At 51.1% G+C, this 20,974-nt stretch overlaps 6 protein-coding genes across 9 annotated transcripts; 2 read left to right on the forward strand and 4 right to left on the reverse strand.

Moving 5' to 3' along the window:
• Nucleotides 1–3: 3 nt before the first annotated feature.
• Nucleotides 4–659, reverse strand: LOC121600057 (UPF0545 protein C22orf39 homolog). Its single transcript, XM_041928344.1, has 2 exons — nucleotides 513–659; nucleotides 4–441 (listed from the first exon to the last, which is right to left on the reverse strand). The coding sequence occupies exons 1-2, from the start codon at nucleotides 591–593 to the stop codon at nucleotides 43–45; spliced, it is 480 nt and encodes a 159-aa protein (XP_041784278.1). The 5' UTR covers nucleotides 594–659; the 3' UTR covers nucleotides 4–42.
• Nucleotides 660–845: 186 nt separating this feature from the next.
• Nucleotides 846–2,495, reverse strand: LOC121600056 (zinc finger protein 37-like). Its single transcript, XM_041928343.1, has 3 exons — nucleotides 2,238–2,495; nucleotides 1,266–2,152; nucleotides 846–1,194 (listed from the first exon to the last, which is right to left on the reverse strand). The coding sequence occupies exons 1-3, from the start codon at nucleotides 2,349–2,351 to the stop codon at nucleotides 1,029–1,031; spliced, it is 1,167 nt and encodes a 388-aa protein (XP_041784277.1). The 5' UTR covers nucleotides 2,352–2,495; the 3' UTR covers nucleotides 846–1,028.
• A 177-nt stretch (nucleotides 2,496–2,672) lies between these two features.
• Nucleotides 2,673–4,967, forward strand: LOC121600214 (recQ-mediated genome instability protein 1-like). The gene is made up of 3 exons (XM_041928629.1): nucleotides 2,673–3,123; nucleotides 3,205–3,307; nucleotides 3,376–4,967. Exons 1-3 carry the CDS (start codon nucleotides 2,835–2,837, stop codon nucleotides 4,913–4,915), a joined length of 1,932 nt encoding a protein of 643 aa, XP_041784563.1. The 5' UTR covers nucleotides 2,673–2,834; the 3' UTR covers nucleotides 4,916–4,967.
• Nucleotides 4,968–5,042: 75 nt separating this feature from the next.
• On the reverse strand, nucleotides 5,043–14,693 carry LOC121599722 (mitochondrial uncoupling protein 2-like). Of its 3 annotated transcripts, none has more exons than XM_041927753.1 (4): nucleotides 14,546–14,693; nucleotides 9,064–9,266; nucleotides 6,258–6,531; nucleotides 5,043–6,162 (listed from the first exon to the last, which is right to left on the reverse strand). In XM_041927753.1, exons 2-4 carry the CDS (start codon nucleotides 9,202–9,204, stop codon nucleotides 5,573–5,575), a joined length of 1,005 nt encoding a protein of 334 aa, XP_041783687.1. In that variant the 5' UTR covers nucleotides 9,205–9,266; nucleotides 14,546–14,693; the 3' UTR covers nucleotides 5,043–5,572. The 3 variants fall into 3 exon arrangements, with proteins under 3 accessions (XP_041783687.1, XP_041783686.1, XP_041783688.1); XM_041927752.1 differs by lacking the exon at nucleotides 14,546–14,693 and adding an exon at nucleotides 11,019–11,573; XM_041927754.1 differs by lacking the exon at nucleotides 14,546–14,693 and adding an exon at nucleotides 9,916–10,032.
• A 545-nt stretch (nucleotides 14,694–15,238) lies between these two features.
• LOC121599677 (116 kDa U5 small nuclear ribonucleoprotein component) lies at nucleotides 15,239–18,432 on the reverse strand. 2 transcript variants are annotated; one of them, XM_041927680.1, is made up of 2 exons: nucleotides 18,363–18,432; nucleotides 15,239–18,305 (listed from the first exon to the last, which is right to left on the reverse strand). In XM_041927680.1, exon 2 carries the CDS (start codon nucleotides 18,266–18,268, stop codon nucleotides 15,344–15,346), a length of 2,925 nt encoding a protein of 974 aa, XP_041783614.1. In that variant the 5' UTR covers nucleotides 18,269–18,305; nucleotides 18,363–18,432; the 3' UTR covers nucleotides 15,239–15,343. The 2 variants fall into 2 exon arrangements, with proteins under 2 accessions (XP_041783614.1, XP_041783615.1); XM_041927681.1 differs by having other exon boundaries at nucleotides 15,239–18,302; nucleotides 18,363–18,419.
• A 101-nt stretch (nucleotides 18,433–18,533) lies between these two features.
• LOC121598363 (transcription initiation factor TFIID subunit 5) lies at nucleotides 18,534–20,936 on the forward strand. The gene is made up of 4 exons (XM_041925069.1): nucleotides 18,534–18,707; nucleotides 18,790–19,369; nucleotides 19,442–19,778; nucleotides 19,843–20,936. Exons 1-4 carry the CDS (start codon nucleotides 18,645–18,647, stop codon nucleotides 20,816–20,818), a joined length of 1,956 nt encoding a protein of 651 aa, XP_041781003.1. The 5' UTR covers nucleotides 18,534–18,644; the 3' UTR covers nucleotides 20,819–20,936.
• The last annotated feature ends 38 nt before the right edge of the window (nucleotides 20,937–20,974 follow it).

The following is a 20,974-nucleotide window of genomic DNA, read 5'->3' on the forward strand; positions in this document are numbered from 1 at the left end:
CTATTTAAACTTTCGCCCGCCACATGTAACGGCGCCTTCTTGTCACATGATAGCGCACGACGAGCTGCTTTCCACCTCGGGCGTTTGCGGTCCTTCCCGCAGCTCTTTGGCTTTCGACGCGAGGAACGACCCTTCGTACTCCTTCTGCATGTGCTCCGGCAGTGGTTTGGCCCAATCCTGCGGCGGTGCCGTCCGCTTCGTCCACACGTTGTTGCCGTAGTGGGCGCGCATCCGCTCTTCGCGCCGCTTCTGCTCGCTGCGTATTAGCTCGAGCGCGCTTTTCGTGTCCGTTGCGTTCTTCTCGAACCGCACGCAGCTGTCGAAATCACGCTTCCACTGGTTGCAGTCGATCGATTCGCCGTGTATGAAGTACTGGTGGAACCGGGCCTTAACGCTGGTGCAGTCCTCGTACTCTTCATTATATAAGTAACACGGCCGGATCTGGACGGAATGCCGGTGAGCCAAAATTGGATTAAATGCGGAACGAAAGTAAACCACGAGGATACACTTACCGACCAAAGGTTTTTCAGCACTTCCTCTTCGTCGGGAGTTTTTGGTTTAATTGTGGCGGCCGCTTCGTATATTGCGGACATGGTTATTTGTTGTTCAGCCGCGGCAGTGTGCGCTGGAAACCCCGTTGCAATCAATTTTGTTTATGTGCTTTGACAGTTGTTGGACAAAAACGAGGGCTACATTCACGCACATCGCTAGTTGGTTTACGGTGTAGGATTGAGCTTAACAGGCTGAGAGAAATGGGCACCTTTTTGAATGCAAAATCAGTTGGCTGATTGAGGATTGAGGCCACAGTTCGCTTTTCTTCGGTGGGAAATAAAAGTAAGTTGTTAAATATGAACCAAAATTCATGTATTATAGCTTCATACTTGGTTACAACTATTATATTAGTTTTGTTTAACATTATTGGCCTTTGCAAAATGCTGCGTCTTGAATAAAATATCTTAAAATAAATGAGTGACCCAAAGCATAAAACTGATCGCGGATTAACTAAACCAATAAGTAAACCATACAATCTATGCTTGTGCTTTCGCTTCCTTCAACGCTTTCCGCGCTTCATCGTTTCGGTGCGATTTCTTGTGGATGGTAACGTTGTAGCTTTTGTTGAACCGTTTCCCGCAAATGTCGCACGAAAATGGCTTCTCGCCCGTATGCGTTCGCACGTGCAGCGTCCAGTCGCTCCTACAATTTAGAAAAAAAGAAAAAAAGGTAACAAAACAAACACGCAGAAAGCAGCACATCCCACCACTTACCTCAGCTTGAACGCTCTGTCGCAGTACTGGCAACTGTACGGTCTCGCCTCCGAGTGCACCGTAGCGTAATGGTAGGTCCGTTTCGAGAAGTTGCTAAACTTCTTCCCGCAATCCTTGCACTCGTACCGCAGCTCCTTCGAATGGTTCGCGAGGATGTGCTCCCGCAGCGAGTTCGGTCGGTAGTACACCTTCTCGCACTCTTCGCACTCATACTTCCGCTCGAACGTGTGGTGGCTGTTGATGTGCACCTTGAGCAGGTTCGGATTGCGGTACTGCTTCCCGCAGTACGAGCAGAACAGCTGCGGCGGTTTCGGATCGTGCGTTTCCAGATGCTTGACCATGTTGCTGCGCCGTATCATCTTACCGCACCGCACGCACGGCAGGTAGCGGTTGGAGGTGGCCGCCACAAACTTTCGCTTGGGCTTGGTGGGTACCGCCGCCGGCGCGGGATTTTCTTCCTGTTTAACCACCGACTCGGGTTTGTTTTGGGCTTTTTTCGGTGGCTCCCGCTTCGGTGCCTCTTGTTTCGCTTTTCTTTGCCGGGTTTGTCGCACGCTTTCGTTCTTCTCTTCCGGGATGGACGGAGCTATGTCCTCCTTTACCTCTTGCTTTTCATCCGGCCACGCTTGCTGCACCACTTCCTTCTCCAAACCGGCCTCATCGATGAGTCCGAGCTGCTGAGCTTCGTCCTCCTCTATGATGACCACCCGCAGCCCATCGACGTTATCCTCCTTCACGTACACTGCAGTCATCGACTCTTCGCTCTGCAATCTTTCCCGGAATATTTCATCGTTATGGATGCAACCTTCGCGAAACTGCTCCACCTGCGTCAGAAAGAGCTGGCAATCTGGGCACAGCACAATGGTGTCGATTGAATGCGGCAGGGGCTGCAAAAAGGAACGACCAACGGCATCCTTATTCATCTTTCCGAGCCAGACTCCAGGGGACTGTTCCAAGAGCTTTGCTGCTTACCTCGATCGATATTAAATTGAACATTGTTTCTATTAGCTCACTGTCCTGCTTCAGCTCGAGAAAGGTTGAGTCTCGATCTGTTAAACACAGTCGGCAAACAGCTAGATTCGTCATTTTTATTCCACATCAACGAATCGGAAAGTAAAGTTTGGAAAGTTTGTTATTGTTTGTATGGTTGCCCGAGGACGCTACTGACAGTTGGGGATACAGTAGAACGGGCTTATTTGGCGCACATGGTTAAAAAAAATGTGTACAAAATGGATTTCTCTAAACATATTTAAAGGTGTTTTATAAAAAAAAAAGATTATTTATTGCTCAATTGTTGCTGCATTGAATTAACCTTAAAAATAGTGAATTTTAAGCAACAAACAAGCTCCTAGCAAAATAGGAAAAAAAAATGACAGCATAACAAGCGCGCCCTTTTTGATTGTCAGCTCAATTGAAACGTAAACAAAGCGCTCGCAACGGCAGCAACGCTCCGCGCACGGGAGCATTCTGCACCGATTCTAGTCGTTTTTAAATCACTTTTCACTCACCTTCACCGCTAAGAATATAAAGTGTCCGGATCCGGAGGCGCCCCGAACGAAAAACGGCAAAATGATACAGCATGAAAACAATCGCGTACAAATGACGAAAATGCGGCTGCTGCGGGAGTACCACATCAAGGTGCTGGACAACTGGCTGTCCGAGTGTGTGTCGTTCTGTGTGCAGGAAAATCCCACCATTTCCAACGAGGGCGTGTTTCAGTTCGCATTTAGCCAGTGGTTGCTGGCGGATTTGAAGGAGATCGGTACCGGGGTGCTGCCGCCGGGACTGGCCCAGAAGGGGGAACAGCACACGATGAGCGGCTCGTTTCCGGTTCAGATGCAGTACTTGATGGACATTTGTGGGTAGAGCGCGCTGAAGGTAGCTTAGATTGTCTGTACGTAAGCATTTTAACGCTTTTCTTGTTGAACGCTCTTGCTAGCTGAACCGGCGTACGACCAGTGGCGAGCGCTGTACGACAAAAAGCTGGACGAAGCGGACGACGAGGTGCAGATGAGGAAAAGCCAAGCACCGAACGTAAAGAAGTATGCACCGGTTGCGATGCTTGTGCAAATGATCAGCTTAAAATGCTCAATCGTTTCCTTCATTTCAGACGAAGAATGCTTAAACTCGAACTGACCGATGGCAAACAAACGGTAGTAGCGATGGAGCACAGTCCCATCCGCTGCCTGAACACCAAGCTAACGCCCGGCTTGAAGCTGCTCCTAACCGGTCCGTTGCGCTGCATCAATCAGGTCATCTTTCTCGAGCCGCGCAACGTGCGCGTGCTCGGCGGTGAGGTCGATGTGCTGCTGATAACGAACGCGTACGAGAATGTGCTGCTGCGCGCGCTTAACAAACCGGCCAACCCGACCCCCAAGCTGGACTACGAAGAGCCGGACGTGTCGGAGGCTAGGCATCGCGCCAACTACAGCGCAATACAATCGATTCCGATGGATCGGAAGGCGGGCGGCGGCAGCAGCCATCATCAGGTGCCGAATCAACGGGCACATCAAAGGAAATCTCCCGCCATCGTGGAGGATGATGTGGACGATTCGCTGCTGATGGGCATCGATCTGGATGTGATCGAGTCGACGCAACCGAAACCGGAGCAGGTGCCGACCGTTAGCACACTGATGGACGACGACGATATGGACGCGTTTGCCGTGCAGCTGGTGGATGTGCCGCGGGAGCCGGAAATTATGCACCACCAGGTATCGTCCACAAAACAGTCGCAATCGTCGCCCGTAGCCCGTAAGGTGGCGCCAGCTCCCCTACGTCGCCCGGAACCGACGTACGAGGGCTTGATTGAGGACGATATCGATGTGATGAACGCGCTCGAGGATCAAATTCAGAGCGAGCTGAGGGGCTTCGATCGGTTGGATGAGCAGTACGATGAGGTAGCGCCTCCGAGGGCTAAAAAATCCAGACCCTCGGATGAGTATCGGCAAGAGCAAGGGGAAATGGAGACACTGCCACAGCCAGCCGCGTCCAGCAAAAGTAAAAGCCCCGAACCGGCGCCCACGACCGGCAAGAAGTTCAACCAATTCACCACCTCGGACCTGTTCGAGGACAGCATGGACGGGATGGACGCGCTCGAGCTAAACGAACGGCCAACCACGCTCAGTATCGTCGCGCCCAGCTACCCGCACCGTATCGATGGTACCAGCCTGGCGACGATCGATCAACTGATGGCCCTGCCGGAGGAGCAGCGCCGTTCGGGCGCTGCCTTCGTCGTGTACTGCGAGGTGGAAGCCGTCACCGAGCAGCCCCGCATCCGCAGGGAGCAGTGGAACCTGAGCGTGGAGCTGACGGACCAGTCGGCCGTACGGTTGCCGGTCCGGCTGCACGACCGCGTCATCAGCCGCATGACGCGCCACGACGCGGCGGAGCTGATGCGGCTGCGCAAAACCGATCGCGACGGCGTGATGAAGCTGCTGGATAGGATACTGAGCGAGCTGAAGGAGCTGCTGCAGGACATCAAGTGCTTCTGGCGGGTGGTTTACGAGCCGGAGTCGGACTCGGCACTGTCGGGCGGCCAGCCCCTCCAGCCGGTGGTGATGGAAACGTACGAAATGAGCGAAGAGCGCGGAGCGATCCTGCTGGAGAAGATCATCAAGGAGAACTGTAGCCAGTTGAGAAAATTGTTATAGATCGCAATAGAAACGGAAGGCAAATACAAATTCATTAAACAAAAACAGGAAAGCTCCAAAATCGACGATATTTTTCCCGAACGAAAAAAAGGCATTGACGGATGTTTAAGGTATGAATGATAGACTCTTCTTAGATAAAAGTTTATTCAGGTATTGTTGATTTTTTTTACAATTACAAGACACGACAGTAACAATTTTCATTCGCACACATACACATACACAAACATACTGATTATCACATACGTAAAAGGAAGCGTACACGCTCAAGTTTGGGAAAATTGTTGCACCAATCCGACACTGGACGCTGCTGCTGTGGTAACGTAAACGCCCCCGACCCGTACCGGATGATGGTGCGGATCGTGGTCCGGGTTTTCCGCTTCCCTTCCTACCTTGGCTGGCTCTTTTTTGCTGACTCGGTCACACACTGTCGCAGTCATACCGCGTTATAAAAGTATAAATAGTGATCCATGTTTCGATGAAGAAAAAACGATAAAAACCCCGCGCGAAAAAAGAGGCATATAGCTACAAACACACTTCGTTAGCTCTAGATACACTCCGGGAACGTGTGAGGACACGGGTAAGCCACGGTGAGAGCTTCAAGCAAGGGTTTCGGGAAGAGTTGTCAATGGCGTCCTAGCACCAGCATGGTATCGTCCTCTAGCTTTGGTTGCGATTAAAGATGACCAGCTTCAGCTGCTCGTAGCTAATCCACATCACCACGTTCCACGAGACGAGCCGGGCGAACGACGGCACGAAGCCCTTGTAGAAGGCGGCCACGCCCTCCTTCGCCCCCATCCGGATGGCACAGTCGATCGCACCCCGGTACTGGCCGCGGGGCGAGTTCATGTAGCGCGTCTTCACCACATCGACCGGCGAGGCGACGATCGTGGCCGCCAGTCCGGCCACAACTGCCGCCGAAAAGTGGCACCGTATGTCGTTGGGCATGTGGGCGTACAGCAGCAGGCAGTCCTTCACCACGTCGTAGCACACGATCTCGGCCACGTTGACGATCGCATTGCGCCCGACGTTGGGCATGGCGCCTCGCCACAGTCCCCGTACGCCCTCCTCCCGGTGTATCGTCCGGTAGGCTTCGAGCGTGGAAGCGTACCGACGCCCGGTGGATGAGCGGGTGGCCGCCTGGAATCGCACCTTCACCACGTCGGTGGGTTGGGCGATCATTACCGCGGCGCCGCCCGTCGTTAGGCCGGCCAGCACTCGAGTTCCGATCTGAAGTCCAGCTTCGTTTTCTGCGCAATCGGAGGGAGGGGAGGGGACAATTATAGGGAACAGTTAGCTAACACTCTGTAAAAGGAGAAATAGGCGAGCGTATTGGGCACCGTACCTTTAAGCAGGGAACCGTAGAACGTTTTCACGGTATCGTACAGGCCCAGCCGGATGGAGCAGAAGCACAGCTGGCGCTGCAAACCGGCCGACAGGCCGTTGTACAGCGTTCGGAAGCCTTCCTGTCGCGTGATCGTGGTGATCGTTCCGACCAGACCGCGGTACTGCACGTGCTGCGTCGCCGGCACGGACGTTGGGTTGAGCTTGAGCGAGGCGGATGTGTTGATGGTGGCCGGAGCCAGGGCGACGGTTCTAACTGGCTGTTCACCTTGAATCTTTAAGTGGGAAGAAGGGGGAAAAAATAAATACAATCGTTCTACATACATAAACGCGCGCTGGCGGAAGTGATTATAGGTGGACAATGTTGTAATGCTCAGGGGGTGGGGGGGGGGGGGAATTGATCGACCGTTGTGTGGGTACTGCAATTGCAGAAATTTTACTTATTAATGCGTTCTGCATTGACGAATGAGTGTGCAACAACAGGTGTGCACGGAAAAGCACGCTGCAGGGGTTCTTGGAAGCATTGTATTTGCCCTTTCCTTTCTTTTATGTGTTATGCAATGTAGCTGCATATAATTACTCATACTAAGCTAGGGCATCTAGCTATTTTATGATTTAAATTATTTTTTACTGTAAAATGCACTTCGAGCACCAATTACTTGCAACTAGTTACTGGTACTGGGCACTCTTGGTAAAATAACTAGTTACTTTTAGTTCCTTTTTGGACTTAAATATGGTGACTGTGCAGGTAGTGGCAGAACACATTTCCCATCATGGGTGCAAAGGAATCATGCGGCCAGTTCAGGCCGGAAAGGGCCAAAAGTATGTGCGACGATTCCGGTATGTGTATAAAAGCATGAACAATTCCGAACCTTTGGTACAGTAAATTCAGGTCGGAATCGTACCAAAGTAGGTTCCTTTAACGGGACAGCTGATCTCGATCCATTCTATGGCTGAGACATATTCAGCTACAGATTTTGGACCAAAATAAAAAAAAGGGAGCAGTCCTAGGACCGTTGTGGGCTAGAACCAAATCCAGAACCGATATTGGTCCAGGATTAGTTTCAAGTCCGGTATTGGTTCACGATTAGTTCCAGGTCGGGCATGGGTTTGAGATCAGTTCAGCAACGGTAAGAGTTCGGGATCAGATTCAGGACCGCTATGACTGTGGATTCGTTCCAGAATCAGTACGGTGTCAGGAATAGTTCCAGAACCAATATGGCGTAAGATCATTTCCAGGATCGGTATGGAGTCAAGATCAGTCCTAAGTCTCGTATAGGTTCGGATACAGTTCTAGGAATGGAATGAGATTGGGATTCGTTCGGGGTCCTGTATGGTGTTAGGATTGGATCTAGAAACAAAATGGGGTAAGGACCAGTTCCAGGAACGGTATACATTTGGGATCAATTCTAGGAACGATATAGGTTTGGAATCAGTTCTAGGAACGGTATGGGACAGGGATCCGTTCCAATACCGGTGTGGTGTCTAAAACAATTCCAAGATCCAAATGGTTTAAAAAGGGGTCCAGCATCAGTCTTTGGTCGGGATCAGTTCGTTGGCCGATATGAGTTCGGGATCAGTCCCAGAAACGGTAGGGTTTCATGATCAGTTCAAGTACCAGTATGGTTCAATTATGTTTTCAGCATTACTGTTAAAATCAGCATGGTCTCGCGTTCAGTTCGAGAAACAATAAATATGAGATGGAGATCTTGAAATTGCGTTGCTCCAAAAACGGAACAACTTATCTGCTCACAGGTATATAGCAAGTCAGTAACATGAGAAAATGTACACAAGAACCCTGCTGCATACAATTGTTTTGTTTCTATTCACTATTAATAGTGCAAAATTATAGCAAAACCTCATCCGGGGTTTGTTGCATTTCATCACAAAAGACACTCACACGCGACACAACCTTGAATGCGTATGATGCACTCTTGCCTGCATTGCCTGACCGACAATCATCATCATAATGAATTCCAATGGAAAGTTCTGCCCTTTCCCAAGCGGCGTCAGTGTTGTGTCCAACGATAATAACCACCGTTTCCCACTGAATCAACCACCGTCGGAAAAGGGTGCGATTGTACAAAGCGCGGTGATCGTTCAGCTTCCCTGTTCCTAGTGTCCCAAGTAAACTTTAAAAAAAAATCGGTTTAAACCAGACAGAATTATTACATTTTGTTTACCAAACTGAACGCCCGAAGAAAACCAAAACAAACAACCAGCTCTTCGTCTTCAACCTGTCCCTTTGCGTTGCATAACCCGTTAGAGAGAGAGAGCGCGCGCGTGAGACTCAGCTCGGTGAAGGACAATCGCATCAACGCGTATCCGCGACCTGTTCAAAGTCCTACGTCCACCGGCAAAAGGGTTGCCCTACTTCCTATACCGGAGCTGATGCTGTTGCTGCTGCTGCTGCTGCTGCGAGCAGTACAGATGCGTGGTTCGTGGTCAGCCTGAACTTTGTACCCGACACCACCGGTTTGTGCAGGCCGCCGACACAGCTCGAGGGCACCAACAGCACTGTCTCTCGAGCGGTCTCGGTGTGCGTGCTCGTTGAACCGCGAAACCGTCCACGAGCGGCGTCTCGGCGGAAGCAAGGTGGAAGAGGGCGCACGATCGTGTGTCTGTATGTTGACGGACTCTGGGGGCAATCATCCGCATCGCTCGCCCGGGGAGATGGGTTGGAATGGAGCCATCGGCCACGGCTCACTCGTGCACTCGATTTCGATATCGTTTTCGAACGGAGAGGCAAATAGGAAGCAAAACAGCTCGTTCTGCGATAGGGTTCTGTATCCTTGCTATCTGCTTACCTGTAGTCGCACTTTGGCCGTGTCCAGCGGGAAGGTAATGAAGTCGGCAAAGCAGGCAGCCGAACCGGCTGTCAGCAGCTTGACCGGCACCGATGCCGTCAGCTCGGTCGTCTTTTCCGAGGCGCGTCGTTGAAAGCTCATTTTTGATCTGTTCTGTTTTCGCACTGTTGTGAAGCTTCTGTTTACTCTTAGCAGAATGTGTCCTAAAATAGAGAAGGGAGCCGTAAAATAGAAATACGCATGATTAGCACCATTTTTGTTGTTTTTTTTTCTTCGGTGGTTTGTTTATGTGTTCGATTATAAGCAATTATTGTATTTGTCCCTCGTCATCTCTTTGCGTCGCCTCTTCATGCTCGGCAGCACTTTGCGCTCCAAGCAGTGCTAACGAAAACAAAAATAGCCTTGACAACACACAACAAAACGGCGCAAGAGTTCGCGTCAAGGCAACACAGGGCATAAGAGCAGTGGTAGCAGTAGTAGGCATCGACGTCGTAAAAACCGCTCTTCCAAAGAGGAGGGGATACCGTCGTGTCTACGCCATCGCCAATTGATGCCCATCATTCCGCTCCATTCGTACGGGTGTCAGCTGATAAAAACCGGTGCCGCAAAACTCGATTGTTGTTGCCTGGCGGGGGCTCGTCCAGCGATTTACACACAACGGTCTATCGAATATCTCCCCAGGCGGGCGTGAGATGGTGCCTACTTTTTTACATTGTACGTCTCAAGCGTCCCATTGCCGATCCGCCATCAGATCTACCATTTTAGGTGGCGACTGAATGGGCGGGGAAGTTCTTAATGCCACACTTGAAAATGGAAGCATAAGAGCGAGATGAACCCTGCATTATCCCTTACCAAGGATCCAGTTTAGCGATCGAGACTGAAGCGGATGTAAACGAGACGATTCACTTTCTAGTTTCTGTTAGTTTTGGCTAGTATTGTATCACTTCGACGACCTCGTCACCTCTCGAGGGTCCTTACACAAATCGCAATGGACGCTGGGCTGTGCGCGCGAAGGTGAGCTTCGTGTGGTGAATATCTCGCTTATCATGGAGCCCTTCAAGAAGACGTCCCCCAGGCAAACGTTTATGATCATTAATCTATAGCTTTGGCCTTCTCCGCGGTAACGTTATCTAGCAGTATGGGACAATGTCCATCAAAAATATCGGAATATTATTGTCCTATAGGGCAGGGTTTCCATTCATTTTTTTTTAAATTAATTCGATATTTTTGTGGAATTTCTGTTACAATATTAATTACAAATAGGCTATTACCAACTTTAATAGTTTGTACGTTTGGAGTTGAATAGAACTATTAACTTAGATTTTAATGAATTTTAATAAAAAAATACAAGAAAAGTCATCAAAAATGTAACGTCATACAACATTACAGGACCCTTACAGTCCTGTCCTAGAGAGTTTTCATTGCGAACATCATTATTCTTCACGGGCGAGAAGTGTTTTCAACAGCTGTCACTTATTTTATGTGTAACCGATGTTGAAAAACATCCCGCGATTGGCAAAAACATGCTGTTCACAAAAAACGTTCCGAAAAACGATAACAATGTACCAGGACTCCATCAATCTAACAAACAATTATGAATACATTTCTGTACCACATTCTGGGACAGTTTAAGGATCGAAAACGGTAAAATAGAATGGAAAGACAAAGGTTTTTTGTCTTTTTTGTGAAGTTTTCCGTGCAAATCATGTAAAATTTTGAAATATCTTAATCCCTGTTACATCCTAGGGACTATTTCTTTGCAATTTTGTTTGAACTAACTCTTAGAAAACGTTCAAAACCACACTTTTACATACAGCTCCAACCAGTGTCCTTCTCGGGCGGGCGGGGGTTTTGCTTAACCTTTTCAGCACCTTTCTAAAACGGCGTTACACTTTGCACACAAAACCCTCCTAACTTATGAAACGCGCTGTTAACGAGTTTTCGTGCACACTTACACAACGGTCACCGTCTGTCGGTCGGGCGGTCTGTCGTCGTCCTCCGGTAGGTTGTTGTGAGCTTTAGTTTTGAAATTTGTAAACTTGGGCCACTGTCGCGCACTCAAACTTCACTCACTTTTGCTCCGAAGATGAAAAGTTAGCTCAACAGTATCTTTTTGTTAACACTTGCTGATCGATAGTTCGATCGATAGAAAAAACAGTACACTTTAAAGCTCGATCACCTCCTGTGTGTGTTCTCACTTCCGGTGTTTTGTGTTTTTTTCTTCTTCTCTCCCTCTGTTCACTCCGTTTTCCCCTTCACTGCTCGCTTTGCCGGTGATCTCGCTCACACTAACTGCCACTGCACTCAACGCTCTACCACAGCACTATCCGAGACCGGAAGCAGTGGTCGTCAGTGGGTTGAAAGGAGGTACTCGTCGCACCACGGCACCATAGCTCGTCTTTGCTGGAGCTTCCAAAACGGCACAGTAAGGCTCGAGCGCGTAACGGTGTCATATAAATAGGCTCGCGCGATCGGCCGCGGCCTCCCATCACACGACCGACCCGCGAATGTGTACAGAATGGCGGGAAACGACGCATCGTGCGCGCGCGGTGGCGGCGGCAGCAGCGGCCTCGTTGCGCGCTCGGTTCGGATTCGGCTCCTCCGACCGCGTTGCTTTGTAATGGGTCGGCTAAATCGCGCAGTGGTGGGGAAAGAAAGAGAGGGAGAAGGGAGACGATGGTACACAGATCAGTAGGACGAGATGTCATCTGTTGCTATCGAGGGAATAATGGAATCGATAAGAGTCAAGCGCGCACACCGTAAGGCGTGTGAAATACGCGCATGAACTCATTTTGCGCTCTTGGTCGCTAACGTTGCGGACAGCAACGGCTGAGGAAAATTGGAAAATTTGATAGTGTGATAATTTATGTAGCAATGTGGTGGGGGGCTTTTGCTAAAACTGACTCATCCATCGATCGGTAACACACCTGCGCGCGGGAAAAAAACAAGGCGGGAAAGGAACTCGCGCCTGGCAACCGCGATTCGCACCACGGTTCGGTCAAAGTACGCGCTGGACGCTAACGAACGTGTTTATGATGGAACGAACCGGGTCGAAAGACGACATCTCGGCACACACTAACCGGTTGATCAAATATTATTCCCATCGTTATGATGCGGAACCCTCAGGATCGCGCGCGATTTTTTTCTGTTTTTTGGCAACATCAATGCCGACATACGCACGAGCTTCGTATGGCAAATTGTGCGCACTTAAATTGATGCGAAATTAGTGGCACGCTGAAGTTGACTTTGGTGCGTGACGGCGTAACTTTTTGGCGTAACCTTCCGCAGGATAATGTTATCTTGTCTTATTGTGTGATGCGTATCTAGCATCACGTCGTCTTCGATCGTTAAAAAACAAAGTCGCTCCCCTGACCGAGCGGTTAGTAAATGAGTAAACAAGTGAAATCAGCATTTGCTTGCTAAAAAAAAAAGAGGAAACAATTAAATCCTCAAACGGTCATCTCAAGAGAGAGAGAGTGTGTGTATGTGTGCCGTGTCGTTTGATGACACGCGTTGATAGGTTGTTTTTGTTTGAATATGCTCCTCCGTGCCGGCTGACCCCATAAACCGGCGTTGGGCCATTAAACCGAGGTGGGAAAGAAGCGGCTTGCTTCGATTATGATTTTGCGCTGCGCACCACAGAGCAAAGCGCACGCCTTATCACGGCGCGTTTAAACGCAACGACTCCCGCGGGCAAGGCAAAAGGCGGATGGAAAAAGGTGTGTCCCCATCTGGGCGCGTGAACGAACCAATCAGGATCGCCCCACAATCAGAGCGGGGTTGACTTCCATTCGGTCCCAATTCTCACTGGCACTTTTTCGGCATCAACATGTATACGCTGGGCTAGGCAACAGCCGCACAAGCCAGACGATGACTTTGAAAACAATCACGCCACCAGCCGGGGTCGGTTGGTGGGCTCGTCCATTGTGGGAGTGCGTGATCGGTCACTAATTTGAGCGATGTTGGTGCGCTTCGCGCGCGATGTGTTACTGAGAAGAGTATCATGTGCAATGATCGAGTGATCGCACTGACCCTCGAACGGAGGGAAAGATATTCCGCCAAATGTTATGGCGAAGGTCAAATTTATTCAAAATCGACGATGAAGTGTATCACTAAGGGGTGTGTGTCTGTTTGTTTTTTAAATGCTGTGCAGCGTCCGCTCCACACTTCGTTGTTTTGAGCTGCAAAATGGGAGAGAGCAGAAGTAGTGACGTCGATTGTTAGGATCTGTTGCCGTCGGATGATGTACCAATTGCCGAATTTAGCGCTTTTGCTCTCAAGTGGACCGAGCGTTTGCGTAAGCCGTTTGCTCCCTGCAGCGTGGGGAGGAATGATTTGCAGTAATATCTACCCTTAGTGCTCGTAGGTTGGTTGGTTTTGCGTATATGAATGAAGAAACTTGAGCAACAACAAAAAACTATGCTGAAGGTAATCAAATAAACCCAAAATACAATTCCCAGAAAACCGGTTATTTTACACACATCATGCTCAGCTCATCAACACGACCTGGTTAGACCACAACCAGGATGTGCTGTTGCGTTGGGAGCAAAATTTGAATTGCGCTAGTACGGCTAGCGTGCAATAGATGGCGCCACAAAAGCAATCGCGAAGAGATGCAGATCAGTGCAATCGGAGAGGCAAGGCTCTCTCCGAAGCGATGCCGGATCATAACTAAGTAACTGCCATTGGTTGTTCAGGAACAAAACATTCAAAACGGATAGTGGAATAGCATATCCTTTCCTATACTGGATTCCTGGATACTGGTATGTTCGATAACAACTCTAGCTATTTGTGATTCTAGACCTAGCTAGTGATCTGATTGCTTTTTTGTTTAGAGGAACGATATTAACACCTTCTGTAACTTTTGAGGATATAAATAGAGCTCTCGATCGCTAAACCTTACCATCATGGAGGTAAGCGAGTCCGAGTTTTGAAATGTCTAAATATATTTAGTTTGTGGAATCAATTAGCTAATGACTTACCGGAAAGATGACAAGAGAATAGGCAAATAATTAGCTTGAAGGTGATGTAATTCTATCAAATAAGCCTCCATTTCACTATCAAAGCTATTAGTAATGGATGTATACTAATCTTCAGGGGTTTTTTTTTAGATTCAAGAAATGTCCCATCCACTGTCCCTTTGCAAACACAACATTTAAGCCACCTGGGACAAGTAATTATCGGAACTGTAGTGATCAGAATATAGAAAGTTCTATTCTATTGGTTGAATCCTCTAGATAATCCTCTGATGTTTTGGAAGTTGAAAATGAGCTTTAGGAAAACACTAGAGATCATTTGTCACTACTAAAACCGTCAGTCATGTAGCCATGTATCATGACTCTGATTCTTTGCGAGATTCATTGTGATTCAATTGTTACCTATTTTTAGTATGAACTGACCATAAAATGATTGAACAAGAAATCATTTTTTTAATTGTCTTTAAAGGTAGTATCCTTTCCACTAATTACTAAGCGTGACTTACCGCGTTGTAGATACTCAAGAGATTAGATTTCCTAGATCTGTTTCGGCGTAGATTTGTTAAATCAGTTCACTAATTCACTCCAACGGTTTGTGTCACACTCGAACGTTCACTTACGACCGCTTCTGAAACGCACACGATGCTTTCGCTTTGGCACTTTGCTAAAGACTAACGTTCAAAGCTCAAGCTCAATGCGTTTATATGCATAATCATAGCAAAGGATTCGTCCTTGAAGCTCCAGTGGAATTTTCCATACATCCGAAAACAATACAACTCATTTACGGTCATTACCGGCAACCTTGCGCGCTGCCGCGCCGTGGAAAATTCCACTCCTCTATCCTGTCCTGCGGCGTAAACAGAAGGATCGTAAAACCTTTTGCGCGCTCCTTTTTCGTCCTGTTTCGTAAATATTCCCCCGTACGCCTATTCTGAAAGAAGCTGAAAATTTTCCACTACATCATTAACACCGGTGCCCCGTCTTTTTTGAGGTGGAAAACTGACGCGTCCAGCGCCGGGTACGCATCTTGGGACAGCAACGAATCGAACTTCCCGGCACTCATAATATTGTTCTGGGAGGCTTCAAAGACGAGGGTAGTTTTTTGGCCATAGGCTCTTTCCTTTCAGCTTAGAAACAGTTACCTGTAGTAATGTCATCAAATCAATTGGTCCAAACCAAAGAATTACAAATAATTAATATATTCCGTACATATAGAATTGTTTATTAAAATGTTTATGCTGATTATGTTCTAAATGACGGCCCAAAGAAACACGAAACCCTGCAGCCACCAAACCAACCCCCGTTTAAATCGGATAGTTCAACAGCACGTCCTGGCGGGCCAGCTCGAGCAGCATAGGATCGTCGAAGAACTTGTTGATCGACACATCCTCCGACAGACCCTTCCGGCGGCGCGTCTTCATCATAAACTCGCGCGCCAAATGTGTGGCCGGCTGCGGTTCCAACGGTCTGATGATAATGCTCTTGTCCAGCGGATCACCCGGCACAATCTGCCAGTGGTGAAAGACGGACAGACAGAACGCTTGCCCCTGCGTGTGCGTACGCAGATCCGTCTCAAACCCGAACGAATCGATCGCGGGCAGGAACGCTTTGATGATGTACAGCGGCGATCCGGGTACCGGTGCGTCCTGCGTTACGTGTCCGCGGCGCCGCGCAAGCACGGTGTACACGGACGACACGCAATCGGCCGGTGCCTGCACCTCCACGAACAGGTACGGTTCCATCAGGCGTGGGGTCGCCATCAGGAAGGCCGAGTACGCCACCCGCCGGGCCGTTGGAATGATCTGTCCACCGCCACGGTGCAGCGGTTCCGGCGCGATCACCGCGTCCAGTATTTTGAACTTTACGTTGCGGATCGGTTCCTCGCACAGGGGGCCCTCGCGCGTGCCCCACTGGAAGCCCTGCACGATCGAGTCCTTCACCGTGCCGAGCAGCGTTTTGTCCACCTCGAACGGGAGCGTATCGTCGACGAGAATGTTCGGACCGGTTGAGTCGGGTCCGAACGCCCAGATCGACCGGGCCGCGAGCAGATCCCACTGATAGTTGACCTGGAAAAACTCGCCCAGCTTTTTCTTGTTCCACCCGATGCAAACGGTTTCATTTTCAATGTCCTCGGCAAGGCCCTTCTCCAGCGGTTCGGCAATCATCGTGATTTTGTTCTTCTTGTTGGGCGTTTCGGCAAAGCATTTGAGGGAACTGGTTTCGACGACACTCTCGCAGAAGGCGACCACCGGGTCCGCTACCTTTATGTCGATCTCCGAGTACATCTTGCGCAGATCGTGCATGACGCAGTCGAGATACAGTTCGCCCGTGCCAAGGATCACGTGCTCGCCCGACTCTTCCACGCGCGTCGACAGCAGCGGGTACGATTTGTTCAGCTTGCGCAAACCGTCCAACATCTTCGGCAGCTCGGAAGGGTTGACCGGCTCGACGGCAATTTTGATGACGCTCTGCGTGTTAAACTTGAGCGGCCGGAAGATAAACACATCCTCCGCCATCTGCACGTCCGTAATCGTGGCCGTCTTTACGATGCACTGATCGATGCCCTCGATCAGCACCCAATTCCCCGCCGGCACACGGTTCAGCTCGATCTTGTACCGTGCTTCGTAGATCCACAGTCGTCCCACCTGCAGCACCCGGCTGTCCTCCTCGTCCTGCAGCGTGTAGTTTTCGCCCAGCACTCGCACCTCCTGGCCGGCGTGCAGCGTTCCGCTCATGACTCGCGCCAGCACCTGGAAGAAGGTACAGTCCTCCGTCGGGTACATCTTCGAGCTGTGCACCATGAGCTGCGCGTTCGCGTCACACTGCAGCATGTCCTGGTAGAGGCCGCTCTCGCGCACCCCGGTGTATATGTGGTCCACCTTCACCTGCGCATTGTCCAGCGGCGACCGGATGTGATCGACGCACATCTGCACGAAGCCACAGAAATCGCCCACAAACCGGTTGCAGATCGTGCGCAGCAGCGGCCGTATGTTGCACTTCATCTCTTCCCCCGTCACCGGGATCTGCAGCTCGGCCAGCGTATCGGCGAGCGTCGTGTCCACGTCGCCAAGGACCTGCGCGAACAGCTTGTACAGCGGTTCGAGCACAAACTCCACGAAGCTGCGCTGCGCTGACGTGTGCGCTGGTTTGCGGGTGAATTTGCGCGTCTTCGGTTGGAAGTACATGTCGCCCCAGAGCCGCCGGGAGAACTCGTCCACATTCACGCCCTCGTACGTGTCCGCATATAGCCGGGCGAACGATTTGAGCGTGAAGCAAACGCCGTACAGTGAGCTGGCGAAGCACACGTTGCCCAGGACGGGCGAGACGGGCTTCACCGTGGAGTCGCCGTGCAGTGTCAGCAGTCCGTTGATTTCGTCCACGATGTGCTGCAGCTTAAAGTACGCATCCTGCGGGGGCAGCTTCAGTTCGAGGATTAAACGGTCGATTTTGTTGATGCAAAGCGTAAAGGACAGACGCTCCTGTATGGCGTGCTTGAGCAGCCGTTCCGTGTTTAGCATAACGCCCTCGGCCGCATCCACGAACAGGACGACTCCATCGCATAGTCGCATCGAGGCGGTCACCTCGTCCGAGAAGTTTACGTGCCCCGGGGTGTCGAACGTGTTGAGCAGGAAGCTTTTGCCCTTCACATCCTGCAGGACGAGCGTCATCGGCGTTGCTTTGATGCTAACGCCCCGCTCCTGCTCGGTGAAGAGCGTGTCCGTGTAGCGCAGATTGCGCTCCTCCATGTTGCGCAGCTGCGGATGCGTCTGCCGCACCAGACAGTCGACGAAGGTGGTCTTGCCGTGGTGCAGATGGCCGACCAGCGCCACGTTCCGGATGAGCGTCGGCGTGTCCATCAGATCGGACAGAAACTCCATCTTGTAAGTCGTCTCGGGGAGCTCCTGCGCTTTCAGCTGGAACTTCATGCGCTTCACCGGCTCGATCAGCGGCTTGTCCAGCGGCTGGGCGTCCTCCTCCTGCACGATCGTTTCCACCTCCTCGCCGTACACCTCGAGCGAGGTGGGATAGTAGCGCTTGTCCTCGTGCAGCACCACCGCCTTGGACGAGCGCTTCTCCTCCTCCTCCGGTTCCGGCTCGTCGTCCATCAGCTCCTCCTCCTCGTCCTCCTGCTGATCCGCCTGGCCGTAGAGGCTCTGGTCGTCATCGTCGTCGCTCTCCAGATCCGGCCCGATGTAGTTGCCAAACTCGTCGTACGATGCCGTGTCCATGGTTAGACCTGCCTTTATTCGTTTGCCGCCGTGTCTACTGTTGAAACAAATGTTCGATTATTGCTCTAAGCAGGAGCCCCAAGTTTTCACTCACAACAAAACACACGCGCGCGTTGCCGGTCTGTGTGGTGGTGCAGAAAAGCTTGACAAGATTTTGTTTGGCAACTGTCAAGCGTTTCCAGTGGGATACAGTTCAAAGGGGGCCACTTTCAACCTTCACGAACCAGCGAAACGTCAAACCGCTGTTTGACAGTTCGCAGCCAATTGGACGCCGTGTTGTGTTTAGATTTTTGGGCCTGCGAAGAAGCTAAAAAACAAGGCAGCACAGCAAATAGCGAATTTACAGTACAAAAGCGGTGGATTTCGCGCGTCCATCATGGCACAAAACAAAACCGACCTGCTGGCGGTGTTGGCCGTGGTGAAGAAGTACAATCTCAAGGTATGTGAAGCACCCGCCGCGCTAGCTCTTCATTAGTCTCTAAACATTGTTTGTTTTTGCTACACCCCCGGTCGAAACCTAGAGCACCGAGGAGCTGCTGAAGAAGGAGGCCGGCCTGACTGACATCCCGGAGAATGTGGCCGGCGAGGCGGAGGTCAACAGCGTGCTGGCGGCGTACAAAAGCGAGGGCGACCCGGACATTTACGAAAACTCCTACATGGAGTTGCGCCGGTTCGTGGAGGAGTCGCTCGACATCTACAAGCACGAGCTGGCCCTCATCCTCTACCCGGTGCTGGTGCACATGTACATCGAGCTGGTGTACAACAGCCACGAGGTGCAGGCGAAGAAGCTGATCACCAAGTTTGGACCGGAGCAGGAGTACTACTACCAGGACGAGCTGGCCAAGCTCGCGATGGTGACGAAGCGGGACGAGATGAGCGGGAACGACATTACGGACACGTTCAAATCGAACGCCTTCACGATACGCATCTCGCGCGACACGCTGTCGCTGCTGAAGCGTCACCTGCACGAGAAGAAAGCGTCCGTCATACTGAACATCGTGAACGAGCATATGTACTTTGACCTGTACGAGGGGGTGGCCCGCAACAAGGCACAGTGCGACGCGACGAGCGGTGCAATGACCGGGGAGGCGAAACGGCAAGGTATGTTTGGAGCATTTTTTAACTTTTTTTTATCACTCATATTAAATTTTATTTTCCCCTTTCCCCGTACAGACAACAAGATAAAGGTGTACTACGGGCTGCTGAAGGAACCGGACGTACAGACGCTGGTGGCCGCACCGCCAGAAGAGGACGACGATATGGATCCGGACGCACCGGACAAACCGAAGAAGAAAAAGCCCAAAAAAGATCCACTGTTTTCGAAAAAGTCCAAATCCGACCCGAACGCACCGCCGCTCGATCGCATTCCGCTGCCGAAGCTGAAGGATGTGGACAAGATGGAGAAGATAAAGGCACTGCGAGAGTCAACGAAGCGCGTCAATCTGGGCCCAGACCTGCTGCCATCGATTTGTATGTACACGCTGCTCAATGCAAACCACACCGTCACATGGTAAGTGTGCTGTTACAACGATAAAAAGGCTCTTTTTTAACGCTTTTCTACTTTCCCGGTCCAGTGCCGATTTCAGCGAAGATTCCAGCCTGCTTTCCGTGGGGTTCGTCGACTCATCCATCAAGGTGTGGTCGATGACGCCGATGAAGCTGCGCGAGATGAAGAGCGCCGACCAGCTGAAGGAGATCGACCGGGACGCGGAGGACGTGCTGATCCGCATGCTGGACGACCGGAAGGCGGAAACGTGCCGCACGCTGCTCGGCCACAGCGGCCCCGTCTACCGCACCTCGTTCGCACCGGACCGGACGATGCTGCTGTCCTGCTCGGAGGACAGCACGGTGCGGCTCTGGTCGCTGCACACCTGGACGTGCGTGGTCGTGTACAAGGGCCACCAGTACCCGGTGTGGGACGTTCGCTTCTCGCCGCACGGCCACTACTTCGTGAGCTGCTCGCACGACCGTACCGCCCGGCTGTGGTCGACCGACTCGCACCAGCCGCTGCGCATATTCGCCGGCCATCTGTCCGATGTGGACGTGTGCATCTTTCACCCGAACAGCAACTACGTGGCGACCGGGTCGAGCGATCGCACCGTGCGGCTGTGGGACGTTTGCGTCGGCAACCACCATCGGCTGCTGACGGGCCACAAGGCACCGATCTACTCGTTGGCGTTTTCCATGTGCGGCCGCTATCTGGCGTCCGGGTCGGCCGACAAGCGCGTGCTGATATGGGATCTGGCGCACGGGCACCTGATTGCGGCACTGACCGGGCATACGGCCTCGATACACTCGCTGTGCTTTAGCCGGGACGGGACGATACTGGGCACCGGTGGGCTGGACTGTGCGCTGAAGCTGTGGGACTTTACCAAGCTGGTGGACGACATCAGTGGGGAAAATGTGAACGTGTCGCACAATCCGGACGTGCGCGACGGCGAACCGTACCTGTTGCGCACGTTCCCGACCAAACAGTCGCCCTTCCTGACGCTGCACTTTACGCGCCGGAACTTGCTGCTCGGGGTCGGCATGTACGACCTTGGGATGTGAGGAAAGGATCATCGGTAGGGGGGGAGGGGAGAGAAGAGTGAGACATTCGCATTTTAACGCATTTTGTGCTTTTAGGGTTCATTTTTTATTGCAATAAATAGGCTACTGTCAAACGTAATTTAAAAAATAAGGCCGAAATGGTCGCTGATGACAAAC

The sequence above is a fragment of the Anopheles merus genome, chromosome 3L, assembly GCF_017562075.2.
Source record: "Anopheles merus strain MAF chromosome 3L, AmerM5.1, whole genome shotgun sequence".
In the NCBI taxonomy this organism is placed as follows: domain Eukaryota; kingdom Metazoa; phylum Arthropoda; class Insecta; order Diptera; family Culicidae; genus Anopheles; species Anopheles merus.

Coding starts and splice junctions, on each gene's coding strand:
- LOC121600057 (XM_041928344.1), bottom strand. CDS start 593: ATGTCCGCAATATACGAAGCGGCCGCCACAATTAAACCAAAAACTCCC. Junction 442..512: donor TGCTGAAAAACCTTTGGTCG/GTAAGTGTATCC, acceptor CATTCCGTCCAG/ATCCGGCCGTGTTACTTATA.
- LOC121600056 (XM_041928343.1), bottom strand. CDS start 2,351: ATGACGAATCTAGCTGTTTGCCGACTGTGTTTAACAGATCGAGACTCA. Junction 2,153..2,237: donor TCAATTTAATATCGATCGAG/GTAAGCAGCAAA, acceptor TCCTTTTTGCAG/CCCCTGCCGCATTCAATCGA. Junction 1,195..1,265: donor GACAGAGCGTTCAAGCTGAG/GTAAGTGGTGGG, acceptor TCTAAATTGTAG/GAGCGACTGGACGCTGCACG.
- LOC121600214 (XM_041928629.1), top strand. CDS start 2,835: ATGATACAGCATGAAAACAATCGCGTACAAATGACGAAAATGCGGCTG. Junction 3,124..3,204: donor GCAGTACTTGATGGACATTT/GTGGGTAGAGCG, acceptor CGCTCTTGCTAG/CTGAACCGGCGTACGACCAG. Junction 3,308..3,375: donor CAAGCACCGAACGTAAAGAA/GTATGCACCGGT, acceptor CCTTCATTTCAG/ACGAAGAATGCTTAAACTCG.
- LOC121599722 (XM_041927753.1), bottom strand. CDS start 9,204: ATGAGCTTTCAACGACGCGCCTCGGAAAAGACGACCGAGCTGACGGCA. Junction 6,532..9,063: donor CGGCCAAAGTGCGACTACAG/GTAAGCAGATAG, acceptor TCCCACTTAAAG/ATTCAAGGTGAACAGCCAGT. Junction 6,163..6,257: donor CTACGGTTCCCTGCTTAAAG/GTACGGTGCCCA, acceptor CCGATTGCGCAG/AAAACGAAGCTGGACTTCAG.
- LOC121599677 (XM_041927680.1), bottom strand. CDS start 18,268: ATGGACACGGCATCGTACGACGAGTTTGGCAACTACATCGGGCCGGAT.
- LOC121598363 (XM_041925069.1), top strand. CDS start 18,645: ATGGCACAAAACAAAACCGACCTGCTGGCGGTGTTGGCCGTGGTGAAG. Junction 19,370..19,441: donor CGGGGAGGCGAAACGGCAAG/GTATGTTTGGAG, acceptor TTCCCCGTACAG/ACAACAAGATAAAGGTGTAC. Junction 19,779..19,842: donor GCAAACCACACCGTCACATG/GTAAGTGTGCTG, acceptor TTCCCGGTCCAG/TGCCGATTTCAGCGAAGATT.